This window comes from Rhinoderma darwinii, chromosome 1 (assembly GCF_050947455.1).
Source record: "Rhinoderma darwinii isolate aRhiDar2 chromosome 1, aRhiDar2.hap1, whole genome shotgun sequence".
NCBI lineage: Eukaryota > Metazoa > Chordata > Amphibia > Anura > Rhinodermatidae > Rhinoderma > Rhinoderma darwinii.
In genome coordinates, this window is record NC_134687.1 from 480,565,359 (window position 1) to 480,593,323 (window position 27,965).

At 42.9% G+C, this 27,965-nt stretch overlaps 1 protein-coding gene across 3 annotated transcripts in view; it reads right to left on the reverse strand.

Annotated features, from left to right (window-relative positions):
* Nucleotides 1-2,718: 2,718 nt before the first annotated feature.
* The window catches only part of RNF34 (ring finger protein 34), a 58,359-nt gene continuing 33,112 nt past the window's right edge, over nucleotides 2,719-27,965 (reverse strand). For all 3 annotated transcript variants that reach the window (XM_075834418.1, XM_075834426.1, XM_075834411.1), the window contains 5 exons: nucleotides 23,895-24,293; nucleotides 12,333-12,386; nucleotides 10,598-10,799; nucleotides 9,975-10,004; nucleotides 2,719-3,477 (listed from right to left, as the gene is read on the reverse strand). In XM_075834418.1, coding sequence (XP_075690533.1) covers nucleotides 3,290-3,477; nucleotides 9,975-10,004; nucleotides 10,598-10,799; nucleotides 12,333-12,386; nucleotides 23,895-24,293 — 873 coding nt within the window. In that variant the 3' untranslated portion in view covers nucleotides 2,719-3,289. The remainder of the gene's footprint in view (nucleotides 3,478-9,974; nucleotides 10,005-10,597; nucleotides 10,800-12,332; nucleotides 12,387-23,894; nucleotides 24,294-27,965) is intronic.

Genomic DNA, 27,965 nt, shown 5'->3' on the forward strand with positions numbered 1-27,965 from the left:
TATAATAACTAATCTTTTGCCTGGACCAGTGGCTCCCAACTTACAAAAAAACTGTGAACATACCCTAAGGCTACATTCGTATTTGATTCACGCCCGTGAAATACGCACGTAATTCTGGTCCATGTGCGTTGCGTTATTGCATCTGTGCTTTGCGAGTGGCATGTATTTTTCATGCACTCGCAAAGCATTTATATATTTTTTTTTTTCAATGGATTTGATGATTTTCACGCACCCATTCACTTCAACGGGCGCATAGGTGCATGAAAGACGCACAAATATAGGACATGCAGGAGTTTTCACGCAGCGGGTGTCCGTTGTGGAAAACTCACCATGTGTGAATGGCCCCATTCAAATCAATGGGTAAATGTGCTGTGCGTGATTTTCACACGGCGCACAGACTAATTTTATGCTAGTCTGAATGAGCCCTTAGGCCTCATGCAAACTAACGTATTTTTGTCCTCCCGTAAATACGGGTCCTTGGTCACACGTATTCGACCAGTATTTACAGGGAACGTTTTCGCTGCAAAATTACACTGCATTAATCGGCAGCCCTTCTCTCTATAGAGAGAAGGGACAGTAAAAGAAATTCATACTTACCCGGCCGTTGTCTTGCTGACACGTCCCTCTCTTGACATCCAGTCCGACCTACCTCCCTGGATGATGCCGCAGTCCATGTGACCGCTGCAGCCTGTGATTGGCTGCAGCGGTCACATGGGCTGAAACGTCATCCCAGGAGGCCGGACTGGAGGAAGAAGCACGGAGTTCAGGGTAAATATGGTCTTTTTTTTTTTTTTTTTACAGGTTGATCTATATTGTGATCGGAAGTCACTGTCCAGGGTGCTGAAACAGTTACTGCCGATCGTTTAACTCTTTCAGCACCCTGGACAGTAACTATTTTCTGACGTTGCCTAGCAACGCTCCCGTAATTACAGGTGCACACACGTAGTCACCCATAATTACGGGAGCCCCATAGACTTCTATGGGCCTGCCCGTGCCGTAATTACGGCCTGAAATAGGACATGTTCTATATTTTTCAACGGCACGGGCACCTTCCCGTAAGCATACGGGGAGGTACCCGTGGCCAATAGAAGTCCATGGGCCCGTAAAAACGTGCCGTAATTACGGGCGTTTTTACGTTCGTGTGCATGGGGCCTTAGAGTGTAGTGCTTGTGTAGTGTAGGTGATATGCTCTTTCTTCCTGCAGCTCCATCTCTGACCTGAAATCAATGGGAAGCAGAGAAAGCATTCCTGATGGAGTTTTTTTTTTCAGGCAGAAAAATCTGCCTCAAAATTTCATGTGAACATACCCTAGGCCCTGTTCGCAGAGTTTTTTTTACACTTTTTTGATGCAGAAAACGCGCCAAAAATGCCTCCCATTGATTTCAATGGGAAGCAGAGGAGTGTTTTTCCTGCGAGCGGTAAAGCCGGCACGCGGGGAAAAGCGGCATGCCCTATCTTCGGGCATTTGCGCCTCTGACCTCCCATTGGCATCAATTGGAGGCAGAGAAAGCGGTTTTCGCTGTGTTATTTGCCCGTGGCGCTTAATGGCCACATGCAAAAAACTCTGAACAAGTGTAGTGCCTGTTTTTTTGTAAGCCTTTTGTGGTAGGGGTTCCATGAGGATTTTTTTTTTCCCCAGGGGTGCCTCGAGCCTGAAAAACGTTGGGAAACTCTGGCCTGGATATTCGACAGGGCTCAGGAGTGAAAGAGCACCATGCGAAATGGAGGCCTAATTTGGCAACTTACAAAGTATTGGTTCACAATTGCCGGTCTCTGATGTGAAATAATAAAAGAAACCCCTGAGCAGTGACCCCATTTTGGAAACGGCACCCCTCAAGGCATTTATTAAATGGGTGAACATTTTGACGCCACAGGTGCATTCCAGAAATGAATGCGCTCAGAGGGTGTGAAGTAAAAGTTGCAAGTTTTCCCCAGCTATGCCATTTCAGTGGCAAATGTTGTTCCCAGCTTGTGGCACTGGAGACACACACACATTTTTTTTCTTAAATTGTTCAACCACGTATGGCGATGTCATATATGTTGAAGTAAACTGCTGTTTGGGCACGCTGTAGGACGGTGAAGGGAGGGAGCGCCCTTTGGAGCACACATTTTGCTTGGTAGTAGTTTTGTTTTGGTATTACAGTTTATAATGTGGGGATATATGTAAGCCGGTCAGAGTACATAAGGTGGTATATTAACAGGGTAAAAAAATCATCCATAGATGTGTGTTACGCTATGGAGCAATCCTTTCTGCACAGGACGGAGTCGCACTGATAAAAGGTCCTTACTTATCCTCCTTTTGGGCCACACTCCGCACCTTTGCAGTTTGGGGAATTTTTCCTGGGAAAGGATTGTTGTCCTGGTATAATACAGGCACCGTCGCTTCCAGCAGATATGTTTGGGCTCTCCCCTTCCTTGTTCATAAATATTAGGGCCTTGGTCACTTCTTGAAACACAAGAAATGTTCCCCTCAGAATGTCCGTAACTTAGATGTGATCGATAACCGGTAAATCCTGGATGTTAGAGACACGCAGGATCTGTGATAACTGAACCAGTCAGTGCCGTGGACCTGACGGATACAGGTTTCAGCGCTAGATATAGTTGCTCTGTATACAAAGCTGCTGTATCTCAAAGTAAAAATAATTAATAAAATTTAATTGCAAAGTTGCACCAATCACACGGATACATTTTTATAAAAAAAAAAAAAACAAACAACAGTTTTCAAAAGGTGTACATAGCCTTTAATGCTTAAAGTACTGCAGCATGTGTACCAATCAAAGACCTGTCTCCTTGATCGCCGCGCGTTTATACGGCCCATATCGGGCCGTGTAAGAGGATCCTTTGTGGCGATATCTCAAGTCTGTTAAATTGCTTAAAGGAGCAAACCTTTTATTTGCGTCTTGTCTATTCGTTTTGAATTACACAAACTTTGCGATAAACTATTTATGCCAAACATCTTACTCGGTAATATTTGATCTTGCAGGTTATAAAAGAACGTTAAATAACTTTACAAATACACTTCTTAAATGTACACACTTTCCCACAAGTATATAGATTTTATTGATAAGAATTGTCATCCATTCCAGATTCACAAACACACACTTGCATGCAATTTGTCTGACCACTTCTCATATAGCTCATAAACAAAGCCTACCTTTTAATTTATTACAAAACACCATCAGTTCACGCAAAAGTTCTAAATATAACCAGGTTTCTTTGTACACACTTTGAGCCCCAAGGCAAAGGGGCAAGTCACATAATTATATATATATATTTTTGGTCTGGATACTTAAGACTTGAAGACATGAACAGCCCGCACCACGTACTGTCGGCAGATGGGACACTCGCTCATTCTCTTGCCACATTTCGTGCATGTCACCATATGGCCACACTCCAGGAGAACACAGTCAATAACCGCGTCCATGCAGATGCGACAAAGGTTGTCATCGTTACCAGTCAACTGTAGCCGATCTCGCTCTAGAAGAAAGAACATAGTAAATGAGCGCTTGGAGACAATTATAGAGATGATTAATTGAAGGATAATCTGGCCATAGATTTAAAAGGGAGTCTTCAGCTGTTTTGACCACCTCAAACTGAAACTGCCAACATCGCTACATCAGCGACAGGGATGTGCAAACTTGTTTCCCCAAAGCCGAGTTCCCACGGATCGGATACGCTGCATAAAAACTACGTAGCGTATCAGACCTGGAACCCGCAGTACATTCCATCCGAAAAACTGCACCACATTGAAAAAAAAAAAATAACAAAAAAACAGTTTATACTTACCGTGGCCATAGTCATGGTGACGCATCCCTCCTTCTACCTCTGGTCCCCCTGGATGACATTGCAGTAGTCACATCGGATGAAACGTCATCCAGGGAAGCCAGACTGGAGGAAGAAGCAGGGAGTTTTGGGTAAGTATAATTTTATTGTTTTCGGAGTTGCGATCCTTGCGGCAGAATCGCTGCGATTCCACCGCAAAAGTCGCAACACTTGGCTTTATGTTGCAGGTTTTGCATCCCCATTGAATTTAACTGGGAAAACCCGCAACAGAAAAACAAAAATGCAGCACAAATTGACATGCTGCGGAATTCAATTCCACAGCGCAGGTCAATTTATTAATGTTTTCGCTGTTTTTTTTTTTCTGCAGCGTGGAAAAATCCAATTCACTTTGATGCTACTGTAAATGCTGCAGAAATTCCGTAGCGTTTACCCTACGTGGGAACCCGGCCAAAGAAATCAAGTGTTTGCTGGGCATTCAATAACCAGGTAAGTGTCCTTGAAGCTCGGCTGTAAACACTGATGTTAAATTGACGCCTCTTGCATAATACCAAGTCCTATCCATAGAGGGGTTTGGGAAGGTTTACAGCCGGGAGTCCAGGACACTTCCCCAGTTGATGAACGCACAGTGGACACTTGCCTTCTTATTAGTATACAGCACCAGAGTCATTAAAACTTGATTTTCTCCATGATATTGAAAATTATTGTTGCACTATTATAACCAGAACAGATGGTACTTGGTACCAGTTGTAGAGAACAAATGGCTGCATTTGAGAACGCCATACGATGTCAAACCAGGATGTTGCAGGTGACAGCTGGGTGCGCTTTACATGTGATTTAAATGGCGCCTGACAGTCAGATGCTGTCCCTCAGTCCTCAATAAACCGTATTGAATAAAAAATAACCATGTTTAGTAGAGAAGCAAGCCTTTAACACCACACACTGCTATCTACATTATAACCAAGGAGGGGCTGTGCCTCCAAACTGTCAGACGGAGGGGCATCCGTCCACGATACAGCAAGAGTGGCGCCATGCCTCCAGTCTGTGGACACTTGACATCAGAAGACAAGCCTCCCGTACAGCCCCACAATGCCGGTGTTAACTCACAACTCTGTCCTAATGAGGACACCTATGGACATGACTACCACATTGCTCAAATTGTGATAGGGAGTCAGTGTAGGCGTTACCATGGTAACCTGTCGCTTATACGGCTAATTACAGCAACAACAAAAAAATATGCGCGTTGACGAACCACTATAAAGACGTGCTCAAAAATCTGTACTAGTCAGCATAAGCAATAAACAGATACATAAATATCCAAAAGGGTAGAACAATTACAGAAAAAAAAGGGGGCTCATGCCCTACCAAGGGAAAGAAAACACAGAATCCAAGAGTGATCGTTGGCAATAATAAAAAGAGAAAAGTGGCCCACAATACATTGCTATCTGATGGAGGATTGGTTAGATTAAATTAAGTGGCTCATTTAGACTGAACGGATAAACGGTTTGTTAGGATAGCAGTATGATCCTCAACATAGGGATGTTTAATCTGGTTTCTCCGTCACCTATGGAGAGATGAGGAGGTAGTTTAAGGAGGTCAAAACACGCAAAGATTCCCCAATTTTTCATTTTCATGCGTTGGTACTTTTCTCATCCCACAAGAACGCCATCATTACAATCGCAACTTTTACTGCTAACGATCGGGAAACATTTTGAAGCATGAGCAATAGTCGTTCCGACCAATAAAATCACACGTAAAAATATTTTGCTTACAATAACATCTATGTCCAGCTTTACAATGGGGACCAGGGATATTACACAATTCATTTGATTACCAGGCATAAAAAAAATTAAAAAAAGTGGCACTTTGGTGGTGCAAAAAAATAAATAAATGGTGACAGGCTAAAGGTGACATCAAAAATGGCAACATTTCGTAAACTTAGGTTAGTGAAGTCCATAGACATAGCTCAAGCATAGTTTACTTAAATGGGACTTCTCTAAACAGCTCCCTCGACGGTGAGCTAATCCCTGCTGGTGTTGGAGTCCCAAGCGATCACCTGTTATCACTGGGATCGGTGTCCACGTTCAGTATTACATGGCTGAATTCTGAATCCTCCAGAACCACAACTGCTCTGTGCACTGCGCTTCACTCATAAAGGGGGCCATAGCAGGGAACTTCTACTTTATTATGGCATATGCTAAGGGCGGGTTGTCCTGAGTGGACAACTCCTTTAAGTCAAAAGCTACTGGGTAGTCAGACAGTGTCACTGCCACCTAATAGATTTGCTTTGTATTATGTGCTCATCTCCGTTTTTGCACCACACTTTATATTAACCCCTTCAGGACTGAGCCTGTTTTGGCCTTCAGGACGAAGACAATTTTTCAAATCAGACGAGTCACTTTATGTGGTAATAACTCGGGAATGCTTTTACCTATCCAAGCGATTCTGAGATTGTTTTCGCGTGACATATTGTACTTTGTTAGTGAAAAAATTTTAGTCGATAAATTCAATATTTGTAAAAAACACCAAAAACTTTGTCTTTTTCTAAATTTAAATGTATTTGCTTGTAAAACCGATCGTAATACCACACAAAATAGTTACTAGTTAACGTTTCCCATATGTCTGCTTTATGTTTGCATCGTTTTTTGAACGTCCTTTTATTTTTCTAGCACGTTACAAGGCTTAGAACTTTAGCAGCAATTTCTCACATTTTCAAGAAAATTTCAAAAGCCTATTTTTTCAGGGACCAGTTCAGTTCTGAAGTGGCTTTGAGGGCCTTATATATTAGAAAGTCCCCATAAATCACCCCATTTTGAAAACTGCACCCCTCAAAGTATTCAAAACAGCATTCAGAAAGTGTTTTAACCCTTTAGGCATTTCACAGGAATTAAAGCAAAGTAGAGGTGAAATTTACAAATGTCTTTTTTTTTTGCCAAAATTCATTTGTAATACATTTTTTTCTATACCACAGAAGGTTTTACCAGAGAAATGCAACTCAATATTTATTGCCCAGATTCAGCAGTGTTTAGAAATATCCCACATGTGACCCTAGTGCGCTAATTTACTGAAATACAGGCCTCAGAAGCAAAGGAGCCACTAGTGGATTTTGGGGCCTCCTTTTATTTTTTTTGTATATATTTTAGGCACCATATCATGTTTGAAGAGGTCTTGTGGGGTCAAAACAATAAAGACCCCCAAAAGTGACACCATTTTGGAAACTACACCCCTCAGGGAATTTATCTAGGGGTATAGTTAGCATTTTGAACCCACAGTTTTTTTGCTAAATTTATTTGAATTAGTATATGAAGATGAAAATCTACTTTTTTTTTCTGAAAAAACGTAGAATTTTTTAATTTTTTCAAGGAATAAAAGAGAAAAAACACCCCAACATATGTAAACCAATTTCTTCCGATTATAGCAATACCCCATATGTGGTAATAAACTGCTGTTTGGACCCACAGCAGGACTCAGTATTTTGGATTTCTGATTTTGCTGGAATAGTTTTCAGTGCTGTGTCGCGTTTGCAATGCACTGGAGGGAACAAAATTGTGGAAACCCCCCAAAAGTGACCCCATTTTGGAAACTACACTCACCAAGGAATTTTTCTAGGGGTAAAGTTAGCATTTTGACCCCACCGTTGTTTTGCTGAATTCATTGGAATTAGTCTGTAAAGGTCAAAATCTACTTTTTTTCTGAAAAAAAGGTAGCCATTTTTAATTTTTACAAGGAATAAAGGAGAAAAAACAATTTCTCCTGATTACAGAAATATGCCAAATGTGGTAATAAACTGCTGTTTGGACCCACAGCGGGGCTTAGAAGGGAAGGAGAGCCATTTGGCTTTTGGAGCTCAAATTTAGCTGAAATGGTTTTTGGGTGCCATGTCGCATTTGCAAAGCCCCTGAGAGCCCGCTCCATACATCACCCCCCACACTACGACATGCTATGTCGTGGTGCGCGAAGGGGTTAATGTGCAGCGGATGGTGCAGAGAGAAAATTAAAATTTTCCACTGATATGACATTTTAGTGCACTACATGTTATGCCCAGTTTGTGCCACTGAAGAAAAATACCTCATAAAATATTAACCGGGTTCTCCCGGGTATGGCAATGCCATATCAGTGGACGTAAACTGCTGTTTGGGCATGCTGTAGGGAGCGGCATTCGGCGCGCAGATTTAGCTTGTTAGTTCTGTTTGGCGGTTTACTGGTTTTTCAATTTATAATGTGGGGGCATATTTAATCTGCGTGGAGATCAGGCCATAATAAGAGGGTATAATAATGGGGTAAATAAATAATATTTCATAGATGTGTGGCCGGTGTCGCACTGATAAATGGCGCCCGATCTTATCCGCTTTTGGAACACACTGCACATTTTGCATCGCCATATTCTGAGAGCCAGAACTTTATTTTTTCACCACCGGAGCTGTGTGAGGGCTTATTCTTTGCGGGACAATCTGTTGTTTTCATTGGTACCATTTTGGGGTACATGAAAATTTTTTGACCACTTTTTATTCTATTTTTTGGCAAGCAAGGTGACCAAAAACCATAAATTCTGACAATGTTTTATATTCTTTTTTTTTTTTTATGGCGTTCACCCTGGGCTATAAATTACCATTTTACTTTATTCTGCGGCTCGGTACGATTACGCCGATACCATATGTATATACGTTTTTACATTTTGCAATAAAATCACTTATTTATAAAATAAACTATTTTTTGTGTCACCATATTCTGAGACCCATAACTTTTATTTTTCAGTCAAAAAAGCGGTGTAAGGGCTTGTTTTTTGCGGGACGGGTTGTAGTTTTTATTGGTACTATTTTGGCGTACATGCGACTTTATCACTTTTTATTCTATATTTTGGGAGGAGTGGTAACCAAAAAATAGTGATTCTGGCATTGTTTTTTTTACTTATTTTTTTTGTGGTGTTCACTGTGCGGGAATAATATTTCAGTTTTATAGTTGGGGTCGTTACGAACGCGGTGATACCAAATATGTGTACTTTTTTTAACATGTTAATTTTTTTCCTAAAATAAAAGACTTATTATAGGAAAAAAAAGCATTCTTTGTTTATGTCACTTATAACGTTTATTTTTACACTTTTTAAAAACATTTTTCTTATCTTTTTTTACTTGTCCCACTAGGGGACACTTAGACTTGCAGCTCTGATCGCTGCTGGAACACATTACACTACCTACATAGTGTAATGTGTTCTAACTGTCATTGTGACGTATATATAAAAAAATTGGATAGCACTCCTGGTAAAGATGTTGAGGTGCTGTGAGGGTTCGGGTTTGGCAAACCCACAATAGTCATTCAGCAATTAACCCAAGCACTCAAACGTATGAATGAATAAGATTGGTTTAATTCTTGTATTATTTAAATTCAGCTTGTTCTTCACTGAAATAAATATTCACAAAATTTCAGTAATTGCTAACAAGCGATTGTAAATCTCAGTGATTGCTGACAAACGATTGTAAATGACGTTTCGGCCAACTCTGGCCTTTTTCAAAATCGCTTAAACTGAATGGAGCTGTGGAACTGTGTAACGAGGAGTCTACCAGACGCTCTACATGTGTGTCTCCTCGTTACACAGTTCCACAGCTCCATTCAGTTTAAGCGATTTTGAAAAAGGCCAGAGTTGGCCGAAACGTCATTTACAATCGCTTGTCAGCAATCACTGAGATTTACAATCGCTTGTTAGCAATTACTGAAATTTTGTGAAGATTTATTTCAGTGAAGAACAAACTGAAAATTAAATACAAGAATTAAATAAATCTTATTCATTCATACGTTTGAGTGCTTGGGTTATTTGCTGAATGTCATTGTGACGTGACAGTCACACTGACAGGAGGCTTCCGTACATGACATTGTCTGGCCTCTGGTTGCCGTAATAAGAATTGCCAGCTCCCACAAATGCATGTGGGGGGCTGCCGATCTGCTCTAAACCTCTTCAATGCGGCGATCGCAATCGACCACCGCATCTAAGGGGTTCATTGCCGATTTCAGCGGCGACAGGCCGCTGATCGGCAACGGGGAGAACAGGGAAGACATCCTGCAGTGCAGCGCCGCGGTTAACTGTTAAAGCGCGGACGTAACTGTACTACCAGGTGCACGAAGTTACTGCTCACTTGGGTGTTCATTTACGCCAAGGTGCGGGAAGGGGTTAAAATGGCGATTAAAAAAAACTGACTTACCCAAGTCAGGCCTGGATTCTAGGTTTTCCACTGAAAGTGAAGAAAAAAAAATTAAAAATCAAGTATAAATCCAATACAAAATAGTGTTAAAGGATAACTAAACTTTCAAAAAACTTCTGGACATGTTATAGTGACATGTCAGAACTTTTGATCGGTGGGGGTCCGAGCACAGAGACCCCCCAACCGATCGATAAAACAAAAGCGGCTGAGCGGCTTAGTTTCTGATCGGCTTTTCTGGGAAAGCTGAGCAATCCGTGTATGGACTCAATAGAAAGTCTATGAGCCCGTACACCAACTGCTCGGCTTTCCGAGAAAAGCTGATAAGAAACGAAGCAGCTCCAAGCTCTTCTGCAGCTTAGTTTTAGCGATTGGTGGGGGTCTCAGTGCTCGGACCCTCACCAATAAAAACATCTGGCATGTCACTATGACATGTCAGAAGTTTTATGAAAGTTTAGTTACTCTTTAATAAATACAATATATTGATCATTAGAATTCAATGTAAAAGGTATGACAGATCTGTCACGTCAGTTTTCATTATAAAAGGGAACATGACACCAGTGTGAACAGAGCCTAAAACGAATGAAATAGAAATGGCAAAGGAACTGTCTAACTCCCCAACGTACAAGACTTTCTGTTCTCTTCACTCTCTCTGTACAGTCTGTTGACTTTTTCCACCAATTCCCATTTCTCACAGCATCCGGAGTAGTTGACAAAGTTCCGGGCCAGAATTTCCTTCAACTGCCGAATAGTTAGCCCTTCTATTTCCTCCAATGTCGATAAGTCTGATAATGATGCTCTGGCTTGTTTCTTTGAAGGGTCATTAGCCTTCAGGAATAAACAATTTATTAGAATAAAACGTTGGAGGAAAGAAATTTGTGATAAGGAAATAAAAAAAAAAAAAAAAAAAAGTGTAACAAATTTGACAGTAGGGATGCATAAAAACTTCAATGCTGTTTCTATACTGTCCACCCCCAAACGGTTAGATACTGTTATTTCATGTATTTCGATACTAAGCTGAGTGGCCGTACAGCTCAGTATTGTAACACATGAATGTATGAGAGCGGGGCTGCGGCTGTGTAATAGTCATTGCCCCGCTCCTGAGTCATGACAAGTGCGCGCCGTCAGGATGATGCAATGCGGCCGGCGCTGCACTAATGAGCGACAGCACTGAAGACCGAACATGGCGGACGCACTACAAAACACCCCCATGTTCTGTCTTCAGTGCCTGAACCGCCGCTTATTAGTGCAGCGCCGGCCGCATCTCCTCATGATGACCGCGCGCGCACTTCCTGTCAGGAGCGGGGCAATGACTATTACACAGCCGCAGCCCCGCTCTATAACGGCGGAGATCAGAGAAACCGCTCATCTCCGCCGCTATTCCCCTGAATGCTGCGATCAAAGCTGACCGCCACCGCAGCATTCAGGGAAAATGAGAAGGGGGGATGCCCCTTTAGATCGCGTCACAGGGAATTCCTGTGACGCGATCAAGGGCCATACTATATATGGGCAGACAGCCCAGGGTCCATTGAAGGACCCCAGGGCTGTCTTACCATATTTCCTGTCGTTAGGGTATAAATTAGGGATGTCCTAACAACTGCCTGTGTACTATCAGTACACAGGCTAATGTACTGTAATATAGATATATACCAGTACATTAAAGTTTAAAAATAAAGTAAAAAAGTAAATATTAAATAAAAAAACACACAATACACCTTTTTTACAATAAACATTAAAATAAGTCTCAATACATAAAACATACACACATTCTGTATTGGCGCGGCTGTAATAACCTGCACAACAATTTTTTTGCATCATTTATGATGTCTACGCTGTAAAAAATAAAATAAAAACTGCTATCTTTCACTAATTGTGAGGCACGAGGTGTGATGATTAATTTAACCTCCATGTGCCTCATATTAATAGTAATTAACCCCATCATGTACCTTACACATTAACCCACTATGACTGAGAAACATGATGGGTTAATTACTATTAATGTGAGGCACATTCAAAATTCATCATCACACCTCGCGCCTCACATCAGAAAATGGAAGAACTTTTTATTTTTTTATTACTGTTGGCAAAGTATCGTTTTGGTATCGAAATCGCAATACTAAACGAAGTATCGGTATCGAAGTCCAAAATCTGGTATCGTGAAAACCCTATTTGACAGTTGTCAAGGATTTTCCAAGGTGCCACAGGCACGTGATCATGTAGTCAACCACACATGCCCACGTTTCTCGGTACATTACTTGTAAATTATTTATTATTGAATTCCATCTACCTCTAGGTAGTTCCAACGCCAGCTGACATTTCCCCATCCCCTGTATTGTTCAGCTAATGTCCAACGTAACTCACCTGCAGTTCTGGGGTTTCTGTATCAGATGTTATGGATATGGTTTCACTTGTTCCCTGAAGACAAAGATACAACATGAGCATCAAATAAATATTTTACACGGAAGTAGTGTCGCTGACTGACTCCGCAGATCTAAGGAACGCGCCTATCTCTTAATCGGCGAATAATGAAAAATATGGAACATTCTTATACAGTTTGTATTTCATTTTTAATTTGAAGACCTCACCCCTTGCAGTCAGTGAATGGAAACATACATTTTAAAATGTGGGTACAGTCTTGATGAATGACATTTTTAATTGACAGCTGCAGATTAGTTTGCCCTCAGCAACAGATCACTAACCTGCCACTTTCCTAAGCTGGCCATAAGATGTTCCTCCTGACGCCAATATAAAAACACACATGCTCAAGCATGCATGTGTTCTGAATGGGGAGAGGGGAAGAAGCCACTTACAGCCCTCTCTGCCAGCGGCTTATCTCCTGTGGAACAAAGGATCAGGCATGTTGAAATCCAACATCCATGATCTATTTTCCCCCAATATCTGCCATTGGAGGAGATTCTCATATATTAGATAGTCCGCAGATCCCGCCAAATTCGATGGGTTTGGTCGACATTTAGCGAATGCGTATGGTCTGTTAGATTTATTTTCAATTGTCAGCATAATTACTGTCTATAGTGTGCTACAAGGACGTTCTTACCTTGTCATAGATATTAGGCATCAGATAAGGAAACCAAGGATTAGAGCTGTTGATTCAGAGATCTAAAGGCCCTTTTACACGAGCTAATAATTGTGTCAACGAGCGTTCATGTGAATACTCGTGGCTGATCGCATCTTTTATGCGGCTAAAAAAAATGGTCGCTAGTAGCGATCATTCGTCCTGGTGCTAAACAATCTTTGCTCCGTTTGAAGGGAGCAAACTTGTGCCGATCGGCAAACTGTCTTGTCGATCAGAGCTTGTTTTAAAAGGTGGTAAAAACTAGCAATATCTGCCCATGTAAAACCACGTTAACGACATGTATGGGCACGTTGGTGCGTTTAGTAGTCACCATGTCTAAGGACACGGTGACAGAGTAAAGATGACTGCTGTCCCTGACAGCAGCCATCTTTACACGTGGCCCAGGGGGGTGTCTCCCCCCCCCCCACATCGGCGATCGGTCAGTTCAGACCGGCCAATCGCGGCTTTAACCTATCACTGTGCTGCAGGACACAGCGATACGGTGGGAATTGGTGCTGTCTAGCCATGGAGGGTGTTTCAAACACCCTGCACCAGCTCTGCCCACCTCATTCCGGTTAGGAACGGTGAGCAGAGCTGGTGTGATAGTCTGTGAACCGAATACTTACCCTTGCTGAGGCCTTCTGTGCTGCGATCGTCCTCTTCTGCATCTCACTGTGATGATCATCATCATCTGTACTGCTGCAGATTTTTATTTTTTTGGCAGCAGCACTAGTGATTCCTAAATTTCCCTTTCCCAGTCCCCCCCACCTTCTCCCCCTCTCCCGTGTATGTCCTACGGCCGCTGATCAGTGACCGCCATCACTGATCAGCAATTTTTGGCACAGGACTTTTTTCTATTATCTGTGGTAAAAAAAAATTACGCACGTTTTGTTTTTTGTTTTTTTCTGCCAGCACCGTCTCTGTGTGTGCGCCCTGTAGCCCTTGAACGCTGATCAGTGACCTCCATCACTGATCGGCATCGGTGCTAATTTTTGGACGCAGGTTTATTTTTTGGCCTATTTTTACTGCACCATCTGAGTGCAGAGTCTATAATCAGCCTCAGTGGTAATTTGTGGACGCAGGTTTTTTTTGGCCTTTTTTTATATATAAAACTAAAAAAAGTAAAAAAAAGTTTCAGAAAATATAGTTCGGTGTAGCTAGTACCTGCATAGGTAGGGCGTAAGGGTAGTTTAGGGGTAGCTTAGGGGTAGCTAGTACCTGCATAGGTAGGGTAGCGGCAGTTTAGGTGTAGCTAGTACCTGCATAGGTAGGGCGTAAGGGTAGTTTAGGGGTAGCTTAGGGGTAGATAGTACCTGCATAGGTAGGGTAGTGGCAGTTTAGGTGTAGCTAGTACCTGCATAGGTAGGGCGTTAGGGTAGCGGTCGTATAGGTCAGCGTCCGTTTTATAATAAAAAAAAATAATAATTACAATCGCATTTTAGGTAGTTTTAGCTATACAATTTTTCTAAAGTTAGTGTCAATTTCCTGTAGCATATTTCTTATACTAGTTTTTCTAAAATATAGGGCTACATTTAGTGTTTAGCGGTTACTGTAGCTTTATAGTTTTAGTCTAAATTTACTTGCGTAAAATTTTTATACTAGTTTTTTTATCACTAATATATAGCGTTACAGATTTAGCGTCAGTTAGTGACGGACATTCCGTTTCTTTACTGAAGTTCGTTCACTAAATTTTACATAGTGTAGCTTTATATTTTTAGCCTAAATTTACTGGCGTATATACTTTTTATACTACAGTTTGTTGTTTTTTTAGCAGATTCAGTGTCACTAAATTTTAGTTAGTGTCAAGTAGTCAGGAAATTATTTACAGTTCTATATTGCCATAATTTGTTACGGTTTGTTCAGTATTTTATACTTTTTTTCTAAACTTTTATTATTTTTCTTTTATTCAGTAATTTTAAAATACACGTGTAAAAGCACAGCACACACAACCCCCTGTGTAAAAATAAAGTCAGTGTTACACGTGTTGAAGCACTACAAACCCCCCTAATAAAAACATCCCAAAGAGTCTATTCAGCAGAGGAGGGACACGCCATCCTGGCCTCTGACACTAATTCCACAGAGGAGGGAGAAGACGAAGTCGTCTGATGAGGAACCCCCGCAAAGGCGACCCAGGACATCAGCTGAGGCCACCACCCAGATAAGTGATCCCGTGTGGAACCCAACCCCTGAGAATTATGGGCCTCAGATCCCTGAATTCATAAGCAGCTCAGGAACTCATTTTGAGACTGAAGGCCTCACAGAAATAATTTTTTTAAGGTTTTTTTTTCAGTGAGGAATTAGTGAATTTAATGGTGGCTCAGACCAATTTATAAAACCAGCAATTTATTGCCCAGAACCCCACGTCATCATATGCTAGACCCTTCAAGTGGACCCCTCTAGATGCAGCGGATATGAGGACATTTTGGGGCCTTGTGCTGCATATGGGGCTAGTAAAGAAGCCACAGATCAGGCAATACTGGAGTACAGAGGTTTTGTACAACACCCCAATTTACCACATGGCAATGCCCTGGACTCGCTTTGAAGCTATTCTTAAATTTTCGCATTATAATAATAATGCACAGTGCCCGCCCCATGATGACCCCACACATGACCGCCTATTCAAAATCAGGCCAGTCAATCATTTCTGCACCAAATTTCAAGAAGCGTATACCCCCCAAAAGAACATTGCAATAGACAAGTCTCCTGTACATTTTAAGGGTAGGCTAAAATTCTGCCAATACCTGCCCAGTAAGAGGGCAAGGTATAGGATAAAAATGTCCAAACTGCGCGAGAGCTGCTCCGGGTACACCCACAGGTTTCAGGTTTATGAAGGGAAGGACTCTGGGGTTGAACCCCCAGAATGCCCCCCCCCCCCGTCCTGGGAGTTAGTGGGAAAATAGTGTGGGATTTGGTGCACCTACTGCTGGACCAGGGTTATCACCTTTACGTGGATAACTTCTACACCAGCATCCCAATAACTGCCTCTCCACCAGAAGTACTACAGCATGTGGCACGGTGCGCAAGAACCAGAGAGGCTTCCCTAAAACCCTGCTTGGCCAACGTGTCAGAAGGGGTGAGAGCAGGGCACTATGCAGCGAGAACGTGTTGTTCGTCAAGTATAAGGACAAGAGGGATGTCCTTCTCTTGACCACAATACATGGGAACGGCAGCCCCCGTCCCTGTACGAGGTACACCACAGTGACCCACAAGCCTGATTGCATCGTGGGCTATAACAAGTACATGGGAGGGGTTGATCTCTCAGATCAAGTGCTGAAGCCGCATAGCGCCCTGAGAAAAACAAGGGTGTGGTACAAAAAGAAGGCCGTGCACATGGTACAGATGGCAATGTATAATGCTTACGTGCTATCCCAATGTGCAGGCCAGACAGGGTCATTCCTTAACTTTTAAGAGGAGATTATCAAGGTGCTTGTGTTTGAAAACCAGGCAGGGGAGGGCCCAAGCACATTTGCTGAAGGCGCCCGTATTGTACCAGGGCAAAACTTTGCCGACATCATTCCCCAAACGGCAAAGAAGGGAAGATCCCAAAAAAGGTGCAGAGTGTGTAGCAAAAGGGACATAAGAAGGGACACCACTTATCAGGGCGACACCTGCCCAGAAAAACCTGGCCTATGCATAAAGGATTGCTTCAAGGCTTACCACACATCTATGAATTATTAATTTTGTTATTTATGTACCCTTTTATTATACTCCGATTTGCTTTTCACAACTTACAAGTGCCCCCACATTATATCTTGAAATACCAGTAAATACAGCCCAATTCAAATAAATTCAGACCAAAAAACCGGTGGGGTCAAAATGCTAACTATACCCTCAGATAAGTTCCTTGAGGGGTGTAGTTTCCTAAATGGGGTCACATTTGGGGTGTTCCCACTGTTTTCTTCTCTCAGGGGCTTTGCAAAGGCGACATAGCGCCACAAACCAATCCAGCAAAATCTGAATGTCAAATAGCACTTCTTCCCTTCAGAGCCCTGCTGTGTGTCCAAACAGCAGTTTATGACCACATATGGGGTATTGTAACTCAGTAGAAGTTGTACTACAAATGTTGTGGTGCTTAATTTTCTTTATTCCTTGTGGAAATGTAAAAAAAAAAAAAAAATTAGCTAAACCTAAGTTTTATTGAAAAAAAAAAATGTAGATTTTCATTTGCACGCCATACTTCCAATAATTTCTGCAAAAAACCTGTTGGGTCAAAATGCTCACTATACCCTTAGATAAGTTCCTTGAGGCGTGTAGTTTCCAAAACGGGGTCACTTTTGGAGCGTTTCCACTGTTTTGGCCCCACAAGACCTCTTCAAACCTGACATGGTTCCTAAAATATATTCTAATAAAAAGGAGGCCCCAAAATCCACTAGGTGCTCCATTGCTTCTGAGGCTGGTGCTTCAGTCCATTAGCACACTAGTGCCACATGTGGGATATTTATAAAAACTGCAGAACCTGGGCAATAAATATTAAGTACCGTTTCTCTGGTAAAACCTTTTGGGTTACAAAAAATAAATAAATGGATTAATACGGATTTTCTTTAAAAAATAAAATAAATGAAAAAAAATGCAATTTGTAAATTTCACCTCCACTTTTAGGTGCTTCTCAGGAATTACAGCAAAGGGTTACTAAATCAAAAATAGCTTTTAGAAAGTGTGAGGGGTGCAGTTTTTAAAATAAGGTGATTTATGTGGGGGGGGGGGGTTCTAATATATAGTGGCCTCAAAGTCACTTTAAAACTGAACTGGTCCCTAAAAAAAGAGCCTTTTGACATTTTTGGAAAATGTGACAAATACAATGTGGTTTGGCGGTAGTTTGCAAGTTTACGTATTTAGGAATTGTGATGTTCTGGACCACAATGGTGTGATGACCGAAACTATAGATCCGTTATTGAATCACAAACTTGAAATTAAAGTTGTGGTCTAAATTACCATTATCGATTGCTGGTCGGATCAATCTGATTAGAATGGTCATCCAACCTAAATGCATATTATAGATATATATATATATATATATATATATATATTACAACATATGCCGGTTTCCGTCCCTCAGTCATATTTCCGCTCTTTAAACTCCCTATTTATTAAATTCATCTGGGGCTCCTCTCGCTCTAAACTTCAACTCCCAACCCTACAGTGCCCCAAAACAGATTAGGAATGGCACTATCTGACTTATACATTTATTACTTAGCGGGCTAATTGCGAGGCATTGGGGACTGGTTTTTGGGTGAACCTCTGTTGGACTCAACTAGATACTTGGCCTTTCTAGTGGCTGGAAACACCCTTGTTAGTTATTTAGAGTATCCTGCAGCATTACTCCCCTTACATAAAGTAGCTTTGACAGTATGGCGCACTGCTAAAACTATGTTGCATTGACCTGCCTTTATGAAATAATCCTACCCTGCCGTCCCTACTTAGTATACCAGACTCGCACTTCTGGCAGGACTTCGGTGTAGGGAAGGCTGGAGAGGTCTTTGCTGAGGGCTCCTTTTTTACACTCATGCAGTTATGAGACTTACGACTTCCCCCACATACAGTGGTATAGAGACTTCTAGCTTCGACATGCCATCCACTCTCAGTTTCCGCCCAACAATAGTATTCGATCTGACTATCCTCTTATTTGGTATTTTAGTCACAAGGACCTAAGGGCCTCATATCAGCACTACACACTCATTTACTCTCTTCCAAGCTAACTTCAATACCATTACCGGTTTTTGATAGATGGTTGATGCAGATTCCAGATCTTACCCCAGACGATAAAATTGCAGTGTTTAGTTCTCATATGTCGGTTTCCCCGGCAATTAATAATAAACTGATACAGCTTTATATTGTACACCAATCCTATTTGACACCCACTAGACTGACATTCCGTTGTGGGTATTCTACCCATTTTATGGATAGATGCCATCGTCTGGACGCAGATTTCTGGCATCTTATGTGGGACTGTCCATATATCTCCACCTTTTGGACACTGGTATGTGACTTTATATCCTCCCTTTTACCGTCCCCTGTACCCATTTCCCCTAAGATTGCTTTACTCTGTATCCTGGATGAAGAGATATGGCCGCACTTCATGCAAATTTTCTTGAAAGAAACCTTGTTTTTCGCAGGGAAGGCCATAGCCCTGATAACACGCCCTCTCTTGCACAGTGGAAGGATCTTGTAAATACAGTAGTAACCTATGAACGATTGATATACCAGCATAGGGGATGTCCAGATAAATTCTTTAAAATATGGGGCCCCTGGATGGATACCTCCGAGACTTTTGATGTGGAGGAACCTTAACGTCTGTTTTATGACACGTCACTAACCTTATTCGGTTTACTGTTCTGACTATTACCTGCTCTCCTCATACATCTGTGACTTTCTAACGGCATAGACACAAGGTTCTAAACAAAATACAAAAGTTTTGAATGTTGCCGATTACTCCTTCCCTTTTTTTTCTGTATCCCATGTGATGTAACATGATTTATTTTATTTGTGCATCTGTGCTATATTATTGTTTGCCATTTCATCCGGTCTGCAACATTTTAAAGAAAACTAATTAAAAAAAATAAAAATATATATGAGAAATTGCTGCTAAAGTTCTAAGCCATGTAACATCCTAGAAAAATAAAAGAATGTGAATTCAATAAAACTATGCAAACATAAAAGTAGGCATATGGGATATGTGAAATAGTGACTATTTTGTGTGGTATTACAATCTGTTTTCCAAGCAGATACATTTAAAATTTAGAAAAATGCTAATTTTGACAAATTTTCTAGACATTTTGATGTTTTTCACAAATAAACACAATGTATCAACCAAATTTTACCCCTAACCTAAAGTCCAATGTGTCACGAGAAAACACTATCAGAATCAATTGGCTAGGTGGAAGCATTCCAAAGTTTTTATCACCTAAAGTGACACGTCCGTTTTGAAAAAAATGGCCTGGTCCATAAGGCGAAAATAGGCTGTGTCCTGAAGGGGCGAACGTCTGAGCCAGAAACTCAGGCAGAGGAACAGTTCTGTTAAAAGTCTGTAGTACAATGAGGTATGAGCAGACCAGGGTCTTCAGAACCCCCCCCCCACACACACTGACTACAGGTGCAGAAATGTATTGCAGAGCCTGCCTCTGTACACACCACTATAGATTTTAGGCAGTTAGTTAAAATTTTATTTGGGACGATTCTAGGTGCATCCGACCAACAGGGATTTCTATGTTGTCAAACTAATGGACCTGTACTGAATGCAATTGGATTCATGTCTCTTCCATTATACAGCAAGGAGGACATCAAATTCTTTTCTATAGGTCATTAGTAGGTGCGTCTGTCACAAGTAGGTGAAGTTTAATTATCCTCACAATAAAAAAAATAATTTCATATGTTGGCAGTAAATGTTTTGCTTTTGCACTTTGCTTTTTGAGATACCTCTCACCTTTTCCTTGGACAGGAATTGTTTATGATCAAAACTCCAGTTCACGGAGTGTTTCCCAGGTTATTTCCCAGACAGAGATAGGTAGCTATGACCACCCAAAGAAAATGCAGCCTAGCATATTATGTAAAGGCTTTTTTTCCCACATTGAACATTTATGGTACCTCAATACGGTATGCTATAAATGTCCGATTGGTGGGGTCCGACCACTGGGACCCGGTGTGGTGACCGGTGTGCACGGTGTCTTGTTTCTGGAAGAGCGTTAGTTGCGCGTGCACAGTTTACCATTAAACTCTATGAGAGATGAGGAAAGAGCGGTTTTCAGATCTCCAATAGACTTTAATGTTAGATACAGAAATCATGGAATCCGTACGCTCCGCTGTTTCCATATATCCCATGGAGTTTCATGAAGCCCGACCACGTGCACAAGACCAACTCTCTGTCAGTGAAGGGGGACCAAGAACCCCCAGGTTAAATCTGTATTACATAAAATCACTGAAAAGGCCATTCTTACTGATACAAGGGCAGGTACACACCAATTCCCAACCACAATGCTACATAGAGGGAGATTGCACAAGTGCAAAATACTGATGAACAGCCACTCTCAGGCTGGGTTCACACACCCTATTTACGGATGTAATTCAGGCGTTTTAGCCCCGAATTACGTCCGAAAATACGGCTCCAAAGCGTCGGCAAACATCTGCCCATTCATTTGAATGGGTTTTACGATGTTCTGTGCCAACGGTCATTTTTTTACGCGCCGCTGTCAAAAGACGGCGCGTAAAAAAGACGCCCGCGTCAAAGAAGTGCCTGTCACTTCATGAGACGTAATTGGAGCAGTTTTCCCTTGACTCCATGGAAAAACAGCTCCAATTACGTCCGTAATGGACTCAGCGAAAAGCGCCTGCACATGCCATTACATCTGAAATTCCGGAGCTGTTTTCGCCTGAAAAACAGCACCGTAATTTCAGCCGTAACTGAGGCTGCCGTGTGAACATACCCTCACACTTACTATTCATGAGGGGGTGGCTGCTTAGTATTATCATTGCACACAGATATAGCTTCCATAAGTGTGCCAGTCACACGGTCACCCAGTGTTTTTTTCTGCAGTCTGTAGCATCCGGCAGAAAAAACAAAAAAAACACTGTCCGTAATTTCCTCTGTTCCCTCTGATTTACACTGCGCATGCGCCAAAATTTACATGCGCAGACGCAGTGCAAATAAGAAGGGAAGAAGGCGGCGGGCCTACAGCAGCTCGCCCCGCAGACGGCATTTAGGAGAGTGGACTTTTAGCGGCTGAGGAGGTGGAGCAGCAGCAGCGTACGATGGTCTGTGAATGTCTCGGACAATAACAGTCTGCATGGCTGAGGTCAGAGACACGCAGACCGTTATTGGGTCGGTGCCGGGACCAGTCACTTGTGAGTCACCTGGTCCTGACCTCATGTCCCGAGACCAGGCAGGGGGGTGCGGATTGAGTGTCGGACTCACCAGTCACAGCCCCGCTTGTAGCTTTCCTGCGCTTCATTAGCGTGGGAAAGCTACAAGTGGGGCTGGGATTGGTGAGTCTCACAGTCACTCCCAGTGCATGCAGCAGCAGCAGCCAGTCTGACTCTTGAGTCTCAGAGTCTCGGACTAGTTACCGCCCCCACACAGCAGACAGACCTCGCCGGCGGGAGAGAATGAGATAGTGCCCGCCGTAATTGAACTGACCCTCAAATACTACGGTTTTGTCAGTATTGAGTATCTGCGGAAAAACAGTCTCGCGGGAAAAAGAAGCGACATGCCCTATGTTCGGGCATTTACGTCTCTGACCTCCCATTGACATCAATGGGAGGCAGAGAAAGCGTATTTCGCTGCGTTTTTTTGGCCACGGGCGAAAAACGCTGTGAAATTCTGCGTGCAGGCAGAGCAAAATCTGCCTCAAAACTCCAAACGGAATTTTGAGGCAGATTTTCTGCCTGCAAAAAACTCAGCCTTATAGAACCCAGCCCTATAGAAGCTATATCGGTGAGCAATAATAATACTAAGCAGCCACCCCTCATGAATAGTAGGCGTGACAGTGGCTGTTCATCAGTATTTTGCACCTGAGCAATCTCCCTCTATGTATCATTATGGTTTGTCTGCATCCTGCTGGAAATTGGTGTGTGTACCTTCCCCTGTAAGCTTTTCAGTGATTTTAGATTTCATAAATGTTCATTAAAGGGAAGGGATAACAACACTTTAATGCTATGGCACAAAATAAAAATAGGCCTAAATTTCCTGCAAAGATTACACAAAAGCTGCATCCTCAAAGAGAAGGAACCTTAAAAGGGGTTGTCCCAAGAATAAACGTTATCCCCTAACCACAGGATAGTTGAGAACATGCTGACCGGTCGGGGTCCAACCACCGGGACCCCCACCAGTCACGAGAATGGGGGTCCTGCTCCTCTGAATGAATGGAGGAGCAGGTCAAGCATGCACATTGCTGCTCCATTCATGCACTATGGCACTGCCAGAGATAGTCGAGCACTATACCCTATCTCCGGCAGTCCCATAGACAGTGAATGTGTGCATGCTCAAACTGCCACTCCATTCATTCGGAGGAACGGGACCCCCATTCTCGTGATCGGCATGTTATCACCTATCCTGTGGTTAAAGGTGATTCCAGGATCAGAATAAAAGCTATTTATTCATACCCATTCAAGTAAATTGTTCTGAATTGCAATACCATTCAGAACCCATTAACAGGAGTGGCACTGTTTCTGGGGGGAAAAAAAGCAGATCCCCATTTTCTAATCCTGGGTGACCCCATTAAGGTCTTCAGACCAAGTCCTTACCCAATTGTCATATAGGTCTGTCCAGTCAATGGAAAATTCTATATCTGGCTTAAACTAGAACTACACTTAAACTTTTTTTTGGGGGGGAGCTTGCTTCCATGTTGCCAAGTTATACAATATGTCTCTCAAGATCATCTCATTTTATATTCTTGAAGAAACTGCATGCTTGAAAGGCTTTGTGAGCCAAAGTGTCTGGCCGCATAACTGAACTCAATATAGAGAAGACCTTGTTATTACACAAACATGGAAAAATCCAAGTGTGACGGCCTAAAATATTTTGTCACAGGAAAATGAAAGACAGTGTCACTGGCTATTAGCTACCACACCGCACCGGTCAAGGATAGAGGTGGAGAAATCTACTATTTTCGGCTAATATCTCATTGCCTCAAGGAAATCCCAACGGTTACACTTGGCCTTTATTGTAGCAGACCAGGCTGTGTGCCACAAGGTAGTTTTGGTCTAAGGCTATGCACGGAGGAAAACAATTAGCATTTTTATGAGGTTTATATCTATATGGCTAAAATTTGCCCTCTTTAATTATTATATCAGTATTGCTTAGAATAAAATATATAACTAGATAAGTATTGTAACTGCTAGTGTGTCAAGGATCCTGGTACCTGTGATGCAGAGCCACTTCCCACGCTCCCACTTCTGTCTGATAGTTCTCCCTGAGATGAAGATACGGAAGATGAAGGTGCAGAAATAGCGGAAAAGAATGAGAAGGCAGATGTCTGCGACCTTGTAGTGCTGTCTGCGCTAACATCCATCTCTTCTTCAGGACAAGAGCCATGGTGGCAGAGCACCAGCTCCACCAAGTCTTCCTTCTCCCGACAGCTCTCAGTAGGGATGTTCCTTAGTGTTAGGTATTGACGTAGGTCCTTCACTTTCAGCTTCATCAACTGGGGCCGTTGAAATGCTGTTTCTTGTAGTAAATGGCAAGTACCACATCGCCTGAGGTTTTCCTGAAGTGTGGAGCACACTGAGCAAAAGTCTTTTTTGCAGTCACAACAGACATGCTGAAAGACAGAAAGGTACATGGCATCAAAGTTTGGTTATAAATATATATATAAATCTTAGAGCTTAGTTTCTCCTTATTGCGCCATTGAGGCACATCCCTGTATACAGATGACTGAGAACAGTGATATAATGGTAACTCCCTATCGGTGGCGGATTAAGTAGACTATAGGCCCTGGGCTGTTACCCAAACTTGGGCCCCCCTTCTCCCCCGCCGCAACTATTGTTAACACTACCTTTTTGTGTAAGCATTAACAAATGGGTGTTACGATTCCACTTGTCAAAGGGCTGTGTCCCTACATACTGAGAGTCTCCAACCATCGCTGACAGTATCTCACTGTGCAGGGACACATCCTCCTGACAAGGAGAATGGTGACACGCATTTGTATATCAGTCTTGGACTGCACAAAAACTTTGTGAAACATAAGGATTTCCTATAATAAACATGTCAGGAGCGGTGACAGATTCTCTATAAATCTAGTGACTCACAGGTGACTACTTCTCAGATTCTGGTAACTTTTTTCCTCTTTCTTCTCCATCCGGTCCAGATTTCATGACTACTTCTCCCGGCCATTTCTGCAGAATTTGCCACTTAAAGGTCTTCGGTTTCTCACTTTTCCAACATTTCTACACCTATAAACGAAGATAAAATTATCATGGTGCCACACACTGTGCCTCTAAATGTAATAGCACCAAACACTGCGTGCCGGAATGGAATGGTGTCAAACACTGTAAAGTAAAGCACCACATGCACACAGCCCCCTGTAGATAGCGTCACACCCCCTATAGAGAGCATAACACACAGCCCCCCCCTGTACAGAGCGCCACACACAGCCCCCCCCCCTGTACAGAGCGCCACACAGAGCAGTGATGGAGGGATGAAGGGAGTGAGTGATGGAGGGATGAAGGGAGTGAGTGATGGAGGGATGAAGGGAGTGAGTGATGGAGGGATGAAGGGAGTGAGTGATGGAGGGATGAAGGGAGTGAGTGATGGAGGGATGAAGGGAGTGAGTGATGGAGGGATGAAGGGAGTGAGTGATGGAGGGATGAAGGGAGTGAGTGATGGAGGGATGAAGGGAGTGAGTGATGAAGGGAGTGAGTGATGGATGAAGATAGTGAGTGATGGAGGGAGTGAGTGATGGAGGGAGTGAGTGATGGAGGGATGAAGGGAGGGATGAATTGATGGAGATGAAGGGAGGGATGAATTGATGGAGGAGATGAAGGGAGGGATGAATTGATGGAGGAGATGAAGGGAGGGATGAATTGATGGAGATGGAGGGAGGGATGGGGGTTTGGAAAAGCACTCACCAGCCTGGGGCTCTGTGTAAAGACCTGACTGGTGGGCGGGCCTTCTCCCCTGCAGATATCCTGCTTCTTCACTGTGGTAGAAGGACCTGATTGGTGGGCGGGGTCACTTGGGCATGACGTCATCAAAGGTCCTTTAGCCTACTATTCGGAGCACTTTTATGTAGAGAGGCGTAGCTTTCACTATCCCGGCTAAGCCCGCCCTGAATTGCTCTCCCTGCACCTTCTCCCCATCTCCGCAGCGACAATTAGCAGCGCAAGTGTGCTGCATAGTTTTTAAGATTATGTGCAGTTCGGGCAGCCATAGGCCCCCTGGGTGCCTCGGGCGGCCGCCCGAACCGCCCATATGATGATCCGCCATTGCTCCCTATTGGATCACCATTACCAGTGATCTGTATTATTCATGAACATTGTATATGTCCCTTTGTTTTTATCGGTTCTGTTTGTGCATCAGGAACGTTCTGTTCCAGTTTAGGAGTTAGGGACTCACAAGTCTGGGGATCCTTGTCGTGGATTGCGAGCTTGCGTCCTTTTGGCCAAAATGATTACCAATACCCCAGGTATTTTTCATTATTATGTATATTCGCTTCTCTTGGACACAGCCGGGTCTTTGATGCTGGCATAGCAAGCAGTGTAGCCCGCTCTATGAATTATCAAGGCGTCACAAATAGGCTTCTACCTGGCTATACACGTTGTGCCTCATGACGTACACACTATCCCTCCATGTTTCATTCACTTGCACCCCATTATCCATTTATTTCTATTGAGGCACTTCACTCATTACTGCCCCCTATATTTCACTTATAGTATTACACTTGCACACACACCATTTATTATTTCTTACTACACATCCCATGCACCACACACCACTCCCCTCAAGACTAGTGGGAGTGGCTATTAATATTTAAAGGAACAGTGTCATCACAAATAATTTTTTTATATGTTAAAGATGTTAGTGCTTTAATAAAAACGTTTATTTTCATTTGTGTGTTTGTGTTTTACGGTTTCTTATTTTTACACTTTTTCTTCCCTATGGGGGCTGCCATTTTTTGTTCCATTTCTGTGTGTGTCGATTAACGGCACACACAGACATGGAATACGGCAGCCACAGTCCCATAGGGACTGCGAACGGCTCCCGTCCCATTGACTGCCGTGTACGGCGTCTGTGTGGGAACTGCGCATGCGCCGCTCCCACACAGTCCTATTCGAAATTGGCGCCGTCCGGCGCCATTTTCCTGTGGACCGGAAGTCGCGGCCGGACAGTAATATTACTACTTCCGGTCGCGGCTTCCGGACTTGTGCACATGGAACAGCGGCAGCAAAGGGAGCGGACGGGCCGGAGGGAGCCGCGGCGGCAGGAGCAGGTAAGAGATTTCAATGTATGTTAGTGTTTGTGTGTGTTTACTACTGTATGTAAACCTACTACACTGTGGGTTACCTCAAAAAATGGCGACACACAGTGTAGGAGGTTAAACCTTTCAAACCCCTCGTTTATCCCGGCACTAGCCAGGATAAAGGAGGGGGGGATGCTGAGAGCTCACTAGAGCGAGGGCTTTTAACCCAATGTTGCAATGCTGCAATTTTGGGAACAGCTCCATCTAGTGACCAAAAATGGGTAGTATTATAAATTAGAAATAATTTATAATATTACATGGACTCGTGCAAAAAAATAAAAAAAAATTGAACAATGTTTAATCACCCACACACTAAATGTGTAATTTTTAAAAAAAAAACATGTTTTTCTGGCAACACATTCCCTTTAAAGCACCTGCTCGCCCTTTCATCAGCGTTTCTGACCTGGCTGTGTCCATTTGTAAGTATGGCCTTTTTCGGTGTTTTTGTACATGTCCCTTTGTTTTTATCGGTTCTGTTTATTCATGAACATGTAGAGAAGAGAGATCATTCTTCCTGTAGTGGGCCATAGTGCTGGTTAGTGGCATGCACGTGGATAATGTATAGCAGAAAAGACCAATACAAGTATCATCAGAGACTACCTGCATCATTTTCTGTGTCCACATATTCTAATTTGAAAAACGTTTGCCTGGCCCTTTATTGCGGGTTGTTAATCCTGATAATTAAGGCCCCATGCACACAACCGTAAAAAACCTCCGTTTTTGCGGACCGCAATTGCGGTCCGCAAAAACTGAGCCATTCACTTTCATTGAACACTGACACCTTTCCGTAGCACTACAGAAGGGTGTCCGTGCCGTGGAAATGTTCCGGGAATTATGGAACAGGTCCGTTCTTTCGCATTTTGCGGGCCGTGCTCCCATACTTTGTATGGCAGCACGGCCTGAAAATGCGGCTGTCAGTCAGCGGCCGGCCGTGCCCGCAATCGCGTGCCGTGATTGCGGGCACGGTCGTGTGCA